This window comes from Polypterus senegalus, chromosome 2, assembly GCF_016835505.1.
Source record: "Polypterus senegalus isolate Bchr_013 chromosome 2, ASM1683550v1, whole genome shotgun sequence".
NCBI classification, from domain to species: Eukaryota; Metazoa; Chordata; class Cladistia; order Polypteriformes; family Polypteridae; genus Polypterus; species Polypterus senegalus.
Window position 1 is genome coordinate 12,003,054 of NC_053155.1, and position 12,770 is coordinate 12,015,823.

The window sequence follows — 12,770 nt, forward strand, 5'->3', positions numbered from 1 at the left end:
CTGATCGTGTTCAGCTCCGACGGGAGTGCGTCCCCTCGACTTGGAGAGAACGGCATGTGGCCAATGAGCAGGTACCCTCTAAAAACGCACGTAGCTCTGCTCTCTCTCAAAAATGTAAAACGTTACTCTTTAACAACCTCTAGATCTGGGGTGTCGAACTCCGGTGGGCCTGGAGGGCCGCAGTGGCTGCAGGTTTTCATTCCCACCCTTTTCCTAATCAGGGAGTAGTTTTCACTGCTAATTAACTCCTTTTCTCTTCATTTCAATAGCCCTGTTTTTAAGGACTCAGTCCTCTGAATTGATTTATTTCCTCATTAAATGACAGCCAAACAGAAATGAGACGCGCCGGCAGATGACCAGCTAAACTGGGATTTCACACTCCAACCAATTTCACTCCAACCAGTCTCTTAATGAGAAGCTGATTCTAGCTGTTAATTAAGCCCGTTATTTCATTCAATGGCTTGTTGCTGCTCTCATTCTGCCACAGCAGACATTTTTTGTTTTGTTTTTGTTCTTTATTTCGCCTTATACAATTTCTTGTATTAGGAATTTGTTTGTTTTCGCATACCCCTTGGGGTCAGAGCGCAGGGTCAGCCACTGTACAGCGCCCCTGGAGCAATTACGGGTTAAGGGTCTTGCTCAAGGGTCCAGCAGAGTAGGATCTCTTTTGGCAGTGATGAGGATTCAAACCGGCAACCTTCTGGATACCAGCGCAGATCCTTAGCCTCAGAGCCACCACTCCACCCTAACATTTCCAAATCTGTTGATTTTTCTGTTTTTCCTACGAACACCATCAAAATGTTTTGGTGGCCTGAGAGATCAACCTTACTGAGACCTTCACCTTTCTTTATTTTCAGATATTGTGTGATGGGCACAGGTGAGCTGGTCATATGGTGGCTTATTTGATGTCTCATTATTGTTTGGCTACTAATTAAGTAAAAAGAGACAACTAAGGGGCCTGAGTCAAGTTAATTAAAATTAAAGCAAAAGAAGTTAATTAGCAGCAAAAATGGCTCACTAATAAAGAAGATGGTTAGAATGAAAACCTGCAGCCAGTTCGACACCCGTGCTCTAGATGATAATGTCTGCAGAACAAACAGGTATCGCTAGCTAAGAGGAGGCAAGGTGCGCTCCAACATGTGGCGAGAGGTTAGAGTGAGTGGAATGGAGGCTGGCGCTTGAGTGAGGAGGGCCCCACAGCCTGTCTCTCGGATTCACACGAATAAATCGGTGCCTCTACCGAACTGTGATACATAGCGAAATGAGAGAATGTTGATGTAGTAAGGGGTGGTGTAGAGAGACTGGTCATTGGAAGAAGGTGGCAGTGGGAGTCTTGCCGACTGCAGCTGCGGACAAGTCACAGACTAGTTGTAGCGAGTCGCTGGGTATGTCACATTAGGTGACTGTTTCATGGAAGCATACTGCCAACTGCCATTGGCTCACTGAGATCATGTAAATGAAATTCCTGGAAAAGTCTAAATTGGCATGGCATGGTTGGTATAAAACAAAGTGTCAAAAGGTAAAGAGAGAGGGTCATTGTCATCCCTATCTTAGAGATTTTACTGATCTTAAGGGACCAATCCATCTTCTGCACCCAACAACACTGTCTCAGTTTCTCACTTTGTGACACCAGTGTCAGCCCTCTAGTTGTGGAGGAAGGTTTCCCTCCGCCTCGGCTGAAGACTTTCAAACTCGGTGTACCCATAAATCTGCACATATCATCATGTTCCCTTCCATCCCCTGGGTTAAGTCAATCTGGGTATCTCCCTCCTTTCCACCAGTACTAATGCCAAAGGAATACCTAAGAGGAAGATTTGAAGCATTTATTAAATAATAAACTATCCATCCATCCATCCATTTTCCAACCCGCTGAATCCGAACACAGGGTCACGGGGGTCTGCTGGAGCCAATCCCAGCCAACACAGGGCACAAGGCAGGAACCAATCCTGGGCAGGGTGCCAACCCACCGCAGGACACACACAAACACACCCACACACCAGGGCCAATTTAGAATTGCCAATCCACCAAACCTGCATGTCTTTGGACTGTGGGAGGAAACCCACGCAGACACGGGAGAACATGCAAACTCCACGCAGGGAGGACCCGGGAAGCGAACCTGGGTCTCCTAACTGCGAGGCAGCAGCGCTACCACTGCGCCACCGTGCTGCCCTTAATAAACTAATTTTATATATATATATATTTTTTATTGCATTTGTAGTCTGAGTCCTGACCTGAATTGTGTGGATGGTTACCTACCAGGTAATGCTTCTGGTTGGTCTGCCATTCGGCGAACATCCGCCATGGTGCCCTCTTCAGTTGCGAGAAGCAGGTCATGGAATGTTGCATTTGATTAGCCCAAATGAGGGCGAAATACATGTCGCGTACTCTACATTATTTGACAGTAAACTATGCTATATATATATATATATATATATAGATCTAAAAAACAAAGATTGTTCAGTCTCTTGGTTTAGTGGAAGGCTACAAAAAGCCATCTCAGAGGTTCAAACTGTCAGTTTCAAGTGTAAGGAATGGAATCAGGAAATGGAAGGCCACGGGCACAGTTGCTGTTAAACCAACTCAGCAGGTCTGGCAGGCCAATAAAAATACAGGATGGCATATGGAGAGGCAGGATTGTGAGAATGGTGACAGACAACCCACAGATCACCTCCAAAGACCTGCAAGAACATCTCGCTGCAGATGGTGTATCTGGACATCGTTCTACAATTCAGAGCATCAGTATGGCAGGGGGATGAGAAAGAAGCCCTTTCTGCACTCGCACCACAAACAGAGTCTCTTGTTGTATCAAATGCTCATTTAGACAAGCCAGAGTCATTTGGGAACAAAGTGCTTTGGACTGATGAGACACAAATGGAGTTATTTGGTCAGAACAAAAAGCTCTTTGCATGGCGGAAGAAGAACACGCAATCCAAGAAAAACACCTGCTACCTCCTGTCAGATTTGGTGGAGGTCCCATCATGCTGTGGGGCTGTGTGGCCAGTTCAGGGACTGGGGCCCTTGTTAAAGTCGAGGGTCGGGTGAATTCAACCCGATATCAACCAATTCTTCAGGATAATGTTCAAGCATCAGTCACAAAGTTGACGTTACTTAAGCAGGGGTTGGATATTCCAACAAGACAATGACCCAAAACACAGTTCGAAATCTACAAAGGCATTCACGCAGAGGGAGAAGAACAATGTTCTGGAATGGCCGTCACAGTCCCCTGACTTGAATATCATTGACAATCTATGGGATGGTTTGAAGCAGACTGTCCATCAAATTGAACTGAACTGGAGAGATTTTGTATGAAGAATGGTCAGAAATACCTCCATCCAGAGTCCAGACACTCATCACAGGCTACAGGAGGACAGCGTCTGGAGGCTCAAAGGAGCAAAAGGAGGCTCCACTAAGTATTGATGTCATATCTCTGTTGGGTGCCCACATTTATGCACCTGTCTAATTTTGTTATGATGCATATCGCATATTTTCTGTTAATCCAATAAAATTCATGTCACTGCTGAAATACCACTGTGTCCATAAGTTATGTCAGATATTAAAAGGAAGTTGCTACTTTGAAAGCTCAGCCAATGAGAAACACAAATCCAAAGAATTCAGAGGGGGTCCCAAACTTTTTCATATGACTTGAACACATCACTTAATTAACTCAGGAGTCTAATTAAAAACAGAAGCTGGTTGGAACAAAAACCTGTAGCCACAGTGAGCCCTCAGGACCGAGGTTGGGAATCACTACTTTATACCATGCAATGTCAGAAAGATGCAAGACAAATGTTCACTTCCTATAGCAACTGTAATTCTGACCCTCCAACTGCACTTTAATGGAGTTTTCCATATCCTTACCATTCCACTTCTTGACAAAGGTGCCAGTAAGGATCCTCATGAAGCCAGCAAGGCAGACGAAACTGATGTTGAATTCTTCAAGGACTCGGTCAATGGTGCTGTCGAACTCTGAGCGGCTTCCAAAGAGTTTGTGGTCGACTACCTGAACAGAAAAAAAAAAAAAAAAAATTAATCCATACGCTTCAGCATCCTGTTACAATATACAGTGATCATTAACAGACAATATATTCAGGCGCCTCCAATTTCTTCGTATTTCGTTATGTTGTGACCTTTGTTTCCCCCTCATAAACACCACTCAATAGCTCGATGGCAAAATGGAAAGAAAAAAAAAAAAATGTAGGAATTTCTGCAAAATAATAACAGATACAAAAATGTAAATATCAAATTGACACAAGTACTCATAGATAGATAGATACTTTATTAATCCCAAGGGGAAATTCACATACTCCAGCAGCAAATACCTCTCACCTTCCAGGAAAGAAGGAAGTGCATACATATAATATAAAGAAGTCAGGATAACATTTTTTTTATTATTTTATTTTATTTTAACAGGCCGGTTAATCTGTCGGCCGGTTAAGAGGGATTGTACTGGAATTGGTGTACAGAGTGAAAAGGAGCATGGCTGAGCTCTTGTTGCTCTTTGATGCTTCCTCTTCACAATGACAGCACTTACTGTTCACTTGGTGTGGTGTAATGGCTGAAATACTCTCTTGAACCAAGGACTGCCAATAGTCATAGTCTAAGACGAGCCGGGCAATGAGGACACAAGCGAGCAGGAGTAAGGTGCATTAAAGTGCTTTGTGCTTTTATTTTAAGAAAACTAAGAGTTCAAAAAGTGCAATGCATAATCTATACTAATATAAGGCAAAGCCCTCACTCACTCACTCATCACTAATTCTCCAACTTGCCGTGTAGGTAGAAGGCTGAAATTTGGCAGGCTCATTCCTTACGGCTTCCCTACAAAAGTTGGGCAGGTTTCATTTTGAAATTCTACGCATAATGGTCATAACTGGAAGCGATTTTTCTCCATTTACTGTAATGGAGTTGAGCTCGCAAGCCGTGGGGGGGCGGAGTTTCGTGTGACATCATCACGCCTCCCACGTAATTACGCAGTACGAATAAAAACCAGGAAGAGCTCCAAAAAGCGCTTAAGAAAATATGCATTATATAATTAAAAAGGCAGCAAAACAATTAGAAGTGAGCGAGTGACATATAAAACCATATTCAGCGGCTCACGTGAACTGACGCAGTGCGCAGACAAAAAGCAACAGTTCCAAAGAGTGCTGAACAAAAACCGAATTACACTGCTACGCTCAAATAGATAAACCACACGCCGTGGCGCAATAGTAGAGGCTTCGTCTCTAGTGCCGACGTCCTAGGTTCGATTCGAGAAGGGATGCACTAAGTATGTGCGCACATTTTATTCATTTTACCGCATCCCCTTGGTTTGAGACGTATTTAAAAATATGCAGTTAACGCAGAAAGACAGATCACCAATTGAAGCTTTATGAATAATGGATACTTTATTCGCGATCAATGATTGTTTTGGTAAAGCCATACTCAGTGTATTCATTAGATGAACGGTAAAAAAGTAAGAGCGAGGGGAGGGTAACTTATTGAGGCACGCAGGCAAAACCACAATAGCACGCGGGCTCGATGTACTGTAGTGCGCGTCAACTCGATCTGAATTGCGATCACATTCAAAAATATATCTTTTCAAGTTCTATTTAGTCCATATGTGTCAAACTCAAGGCCCAGGGCCACATCCGCCCGTGTAATTATATCCGCCCGCGAGATCATTTTATATATTATTGTTATTAATGGCCCGGGGATATGAAGCGCTGGTAACACAATAAACTACAGATCCCATAATGCAGCGCTTCAGCTGCCTTGCCGAACACTTACCGTTAATCAAGTCTAGCTTATGATGCTGCAAGTTATTGAAAGCTAGCCCACACGATGCCAAGAGAAAAGGTGATTCTGAACATAGAGCCTTTAAAACCGATGGGAGGCTGAGTATATGTTTACTGACATTGCCCGTGTGTCTCATTTGTGGAGCTAATGTGGCTGTAATTACAGAATTTAATCTAAGACGGCACTATGAGACAAAACATCAAGATAACCTGAAAGACCTGAATGCAATGCACAAGATACAGAAAGCAGAAGAGTTAAAGAAGAATCTGACACTTCAGCAGACGTTTTTACCCGTGCAAAATCACAAAGTGATTTCAAGTGAAGCTACTTTTATGGGAGACACAAATGCACCAGTGCAACTTGCCCCACTTTCCCTGTTGCCAAGTAATGTTGAACCAAGTCGGCACAACGGTGTTCCCAAATCACACTTTGCTGATAAACTGAGCGCACTGCGCACTGAGTTCGCACGGCGCTTTGGTGACTTTGAAGAACAAAAAAAGAATTTTGAGTTGTTTCGCAACCCATTTGCCGTCGATGTGGAAACTGCACCTGTGCAGATTCAGATGGAGGTGATTGAGCTGCAGTGTAATGGCACACTGAAGGCAAAGTACGATACTGCAGGCCCGCACAGTTTATTCACTCCATTCCCGCAAAAATGCTCCAGCTCCGTCTACATGCGGCTCGAACCTTGTGCATGTTTGGTAGCACATATCTGTGTGAGAAGCTCTTCTCAGTCATGAAGACTAACAAAACAGCACACAGGAGTCGCCTCACTGATGAGCACCTGCAGTCCATCCTGAGAATCTCCACAACACAGAACCTCACACACACATAAACGAACTTGTTGCCAAAAAAAGATGCCAGGCGTCCAGCTCTGATAAAATGACATAAGAGCAAAGACAACTGAATGATTTGATTTGTTATTGCTGAAAAGAACACATTTTATTTATATTTCCAGGTTTTGTTATGCACCATGTTCATATTTGAATTTGTATAATTTTGACAGGATATATTTTTATGGAGAGCAAAATCTTTTGGGATATTTAAAATTTAAGTTTATTTTTTATATAAAATTACATAAGAGTAAAAAAATTTGAATGTTTGTTCTTTTAACGTTTACTTTATTTCTAACTTGTATAATTTAGACAGGATATATTTTTATGGAGAGCAAAATATTATAAGTTATTTAAGGTTTGAGTTGATTTATTCGAATAATATTCTGTCGACTAAATAAAATTCCTTCTATTTAAAATTTAAATAGAACTTGAACAGAACGATAGTTCATAATATCCACGCAGACTTGCACGTAAGAGCGGGAGTCATCCGTTTTAACAAACAGCGTATTGCACTGATACTGAAATAGCCTGCCCATTTAATTATTTAGGAATGGATAAATAAATTAAGATTTTGTACAAATAATGTTTTTCATTTTTCTTCCTTCATGGATTCTGGCACCCCCAGTAACAGTTGCTCGCACCCCAAAGACTGTATATATATGTTTATATGTGTGTGTGTATATATATATATATATATATATATATATATATATATATATATATATATATATATATATATATATATATATATATATATATATATATATATATATATATATATATATATATATATATATATATATATGCCAACAACATTAATGACAATGACAAAACAATTACATTGACAATCATGTTACATTACTATTAAAATGTCTCCTTTTCTTTTTCATTACTTCTTTAACACACTACTTCTCCGCTGCGAAGCGCTTGGTATTTTAATATAAATAAACAAATCCATTACAAAAATTCCATAAAAACAGGTGCTACTCCGTGAAAGTTAAAATCAGAAATAAATTCAATTAATACAGTATGTTAACCAGTGCAGTCACTGGGCTCCTCTTTTTCTCTCTCTGATCCTCTTCCAGCCCAGGATGTCTGCCGCTCTCCGTCTCTCAGCTCATCCTACCAGGTTTTCTCAGCCTGCAGAGATACCAGCAGCTACAGTCCTGTCCTCTGGCTCTTGTCCCAGCTACCTCCTTTGGTGTCTAACATGATGCTCAGAGCCGGCCGGCCCTCCATCTTTCAAGCCCCTTCATTCTCGGCGCCTAACAGATCCCTAGAAGGGCATGTCTTTCATCCCCAGTTCCTCCATAATTGCTCAGTGTTGTTCCCGATTTCTGTTTCCCTCCATTCAATATAAATTATGTTTCTTTTATATGCTGTAAGACATACCCAATATGTTATTAGGTGACAGTGGGATTCTACTTGAATATATCTAAATATATAAAATTCTTTTCACGTTTGAAACGGAAATTATGTATGACCACAGAACATATTATAATACACTACGTGCGCATGACCGGAAACCGGAACTAATCACTTCGTTTGTGGACGGCAGTTTTTATATTGTCTTTACGAATTGGCATTATTTGTGGGAGAGCTATTTTACGGATATTGAAAAGAAGTAAAAACGCTAAATTACGTATGACCACAGAACATATTATAATACAATACGTGCGTATGACCGGAAACAGCGTAACTAGTGCTTACATTTTATATGAAAACGGTGCAGGTACCAGGAACTAATCGCTTCATTTGTGGACGCCAGTTTTTATATCGTCTTTATGAATTGTTATCAATTGTGTGAGAGCTATTTTACTGATATTGAAAAGATTGAAAAGTAAAAACCTATTTGGTTAAGTAATTACTTAAGAAAATTTGGTATTTTAATAAATGTCTATGTATCCGTGATATGTTATTATATGTACTACTATTGTCAATTGTTTATAAAATATTTGTCAAAACACGGAAATTACGTATCACCTCAGAAAAAATATTATAATACACTACGTGCGCATGACTGGAAACACAAACTAATCACTTCGTTTGTGGACACCAGTTTTTATTATCATCTTTACGAATTGTTATTATTTGTGTGAGAGCTATTTTAGTGATAGAAGTAAAAACGCAAAATTACGTATGACCACAGAACATATTATAATACAATACGTGCGTATGACCGGAAACAGTGTAACTAGCGCTTACAGTGCAGGTACCAGGAACTAATCGCTTCGTTTGTGGACGCCAGTTTTTATTATCATCTTTACGAATTGTTATTATTTGTATGAGAGCTATTTTACGGATATTGAAAAGAAGTAAACACCTATTTGGTAAGTAATCATTTAAGAAAATTTTGATATTTTAATAAATGTCTATGTATCCGTGATATGTTATTATACGTACTACTGTGTATGTGTCAATTGTTTATAAAATATTTGTCAAAACACAGAAATTACGTATGACCTCAGAATATATTATAATACACTAATCTTGACAAATGCCGGTAGAGGGAATAGTGTCTTCATACCACGTGTCCCGCTCATCCCGGAGAACATGCCATTTGACTTCAAAAGGCTACAATATTTATATGCAATGTGCTTCTTATATATTACTTCATAATCTCATATGTTAATGATGTTGTTTATATTGATTTCTATGTTACTGTAAATGCTCTTTATTTGTTGAAAAATAAAACTGGTAATTAACAAACTTATTTTATAAATACTGCATTTTATTTTTTTCCTTGCACTCAGTGAGTGAAGCAACTGGGTAATCAGCTAGTTGTTTAATATATATCAGTGTTTACTGTATATAATGTTATGATGGTGTCATGTGTTGCATATCAAGTTGATTAAAACAGTACCCTGTTAGTGTCCATCCATCCATCCATCCATCCTCTTCCGCTTATCCGAGGTCGGGTCGCGGGGGTAGCAGCTTAAGCAGAGAAGCCCAGACTTCCCTCTCCCGGCCACTTCTTCCAGCTCTTCCGGGAGAATCCCAAAGGCTTCCCAGGCCAGCCGGGAGACATAGTCCCTCCAGCGTGTCCTGGGTCTTCCCCGGGGCCTCCTCCTGGTTGGACGTGCCCGGAACACCTCACCAGGGAGGCGTCCAGGAGGCATCCTGATCAGATGCCCGAGCCACCTCATCTGACTCCTCTTGATGCGGAGGAGCAGCGGCTCTACTCTGAGCCCCTCCCGGATGACTGAGCTTCTCACCCTATCTTTAAGGGAAAGCCCAGACACCCTGCGGAGGAAACTCATTTCAGCCGCTTGTATTCGCGATCTCGTTCTTTCGGTCACTACCCATAGCTCATGACCATAGGTGAGGGTAGGAGCGTAGATCGACTGGTAAATTGAGAGCTTTGCCTTACGGCTCAGCTCCTTTTTCACCACGACAGACCGATGCAGAGCCCGCATCACTGTGGATGCCGCACCGATCCGCCTGTCGATCTCACGCTCCATTCTTTCCCTCATTCGTGAACAAGACCCCAGATACTTGAACTCCTCCACTTGGGGCAGGATCTCTCCCCAACCCTGAGAGGGCACTCCACCCTTTTCGGCTGAGGACCATGCTCGGATTTGAGGTGCTGATTCTCATCCCAGCCGCTTCACACTCAGCTGCGAACCGATCCAGAGAGAGCTGAAGATCACGGCCTGATGAAGCAAACAGGACAACATCATCTGCAAAAGCAGTGACCCAATCCTGAGTCCACCAAACCGACCCCTTCAACACCCTGGCTGCGCTTAGAAATTCTGTCCATAAAAGTTATGAACAGAATCGGTGACAAAGGGCAGCCCTGGCGAGTCCAACTTTTACTGGAAACGGGCTCGACTTACTGCCGGCAATGCGGACCAAGCTCTGACACCGGTTGTACAGAGACCGAACAGCTCTTATCAGGGGGTCCGGTACCCCATACTCCCGGAGCACCCCCCACAGGATTCCCCGAGGGACACGGTCGAATGCCTTTTCCAAGTCCACAAAACACATGTAGACGGTGGGCAAACTCCCATGCACCCTCCAGGACTCTGCTAAGGGTGAAGAGCTGGTCCACTGTTCCGCGACCAGGACTAAAACCACACTGTTCCTCCTGAATCCGAGGTTCACTATCCGACGGACCCTCCTCTCCAGAACCCCGAATAGACTTTTCCAGGGAGGCTGAGGAGTGTGATCCCTCTATAGTTGGAACACACCCTCCGGTCCCCCTTTTTAAAGAGGGGGACCACCACCCCGGTCTGCCAATCCAGAGGCACTGTCCCGATGTCCATGCGATGTTGCAGAGTGTCAACCAAGACAGTCCTACAACATCCAGAGCCTTAAGGAACTCCGGGCGTATCTCATCCACCCCCGGGGCCCTGCCACCAAGGAGTTTTTTGACCACCTCGGTGACTTCAGTCCCAGAGATGGGAGAGCCCACCTCAGAGTCCCCAGGCTCTGCTTCCTCATTGGAAGGCATGTTAGTGGGATTGAGGAGGTCTTCGAAGTACTCCTCCCACCGACCCACAGCGTCCGAGTGAGGTCAGCAGCGCACCATCCCCACCATATACGGTGTTGACACTGCACTGCTTCCCCCTCCTGAGACGCCGGACGGTGGACCAGAATCTCCTCGAAGCCGTCCGAAAGTCGTTCTCCATGGCCTCTCAAACTCCTCCCATGCCCGAAGTTTTGCCTCAGCAACAACCGCTGCATTCGCTTGGCCTGCGGTACCTATCAGCTGCCTCCAGAGACCCACAGGACAAAAAGTCCTATAGGACTCCTTCTTCAGCTTGACGGCATCCCTCACCGCCGGTGTCCACCAACGGGTTCGGGGATTGCTGCCACGACAGGCACCGACCACCTTACGGCCACAGCTCGGTCAGCCGCCTCAACAATAGAGGCACGGAACATGGCCCATTCGGACTCAATGTCCCCCACCTCCCTCGGGACGTGGTTGAAGTTCTGCCGGAGGTGGGAGTTGAAGCTACTTCTGACAGGGGACTCTGCCAGCCGTTCCCAGCAGACCCTCACAACACGTTTGGGCCTACCAGGTCTGACCGGCATCCTGGTGCCAAAGTGCACATATGAACACCCTTATGCTTGAACATGGTGTTCGTTATGTACAATCCGTGACGAGCACAGAAGTCCAATAACAAAACACCGCTCGGGTGTTCAACAAACCTCTGATGAAGAATAAAAACCTTGGACGACGATTTCCCTTGCCCGGACGCGGGTCACCGGGGCCCCCCTCTGGAGCCAGGCCTGGAGGTGGGGCTCGATGGGAGCGCCTGGTTGCCGGGCCTGCACCCATGGGCTCGGCCGGGCACAGCCCGAAGAGGTAACGCGGGTCCTCCTCCCCATGGGCTCACCACCTATGGGAGGGGCCAAGGAGGTTGGGTGCAGTGTGAGTTGGGTGGTGGCCGAAGGTGGGGACCTTGGCGGTCTGTTCCTCGGCTACAGAAACTGGCTCTTGGGACGTGGAATGTCACCTCTCTGAAGGGGAAGGAGCCTGAGCTAGTGCGCGAGGTCGAGAGGTTCTGGCTAGATATAGTCGGACTCACCTCGACGCACAGCTTGGACTCTGGAACCAATCTCCTTGAGAGGGGCTGGACTCTCTACCACTCTGGAGTTGCCCCCGGTGAGAGGCGCCGAGCAGGTGTGGGCATACTTATTGTCCCCCGACTTGGAGCCTGTGCGTTGGGGTTTACCCTGGTGGACAAGAGGGTGGCCTCCCTCCGCCTTCGGGTGGGGGGGAAGGGTCCTGACTGTTGTTTGTGCGTATGCGCCGAACAGCAGTTTGGAGTATCCACCCTTTTTGGAGTCTCTGGAGGGAGTGCTAGAGGGCATACCTTCTGGGGATTCCCTCGTTTTGCTGGGAGACTTCAATGCTCACGTGGGCAATGACAGTGAGACACTGTTAGTGTATGGATGTAAAAAAAAAAAAAATGAGAAATTCCAATAAAGTTCAAGTTCAAGACGGCCAAGAGCAGGGCTGCAGAGTTTTAAAATGCACAGCGTACAAAAATGGCCCAACATCTGTGGCATCATTCACAAAACCGTTCCAAACTGCCTCTGGAAGCAACATCAGCACAAGAACTGTGCCACAGAAACTGCATGAATTGGCTTTTTTCCCCATGGCCAAGCCCAAGATCGATGGAGTGGTGTAAATCACGCTGCCATTGGACTCTG

General features: G+C 44.4%; 1 protein-coding gene across 1 annotated transcript in view; it reads right to left on the reverse strand.

Moving 5' to 3' along the window:
* The window catches only part of gart (phosphoribosylglycinamide formyltransferase), a 125,242-nt gene that overhangs the window by 11,369 nt on the left and 101,103 nt on the right, over positions 1-12,770 (reverse strand). Inside the window, exon 20 of the mRNA XM_039743461.1 lies at positions 3,859-4,000. Coding sequence (XP_039599395.1) covers positions 3,859-4,000 — 142 coding nt within the window. The remainder of the gene's footprint in view (positions 1-3,858; positions 4,001-12,770) is intronic.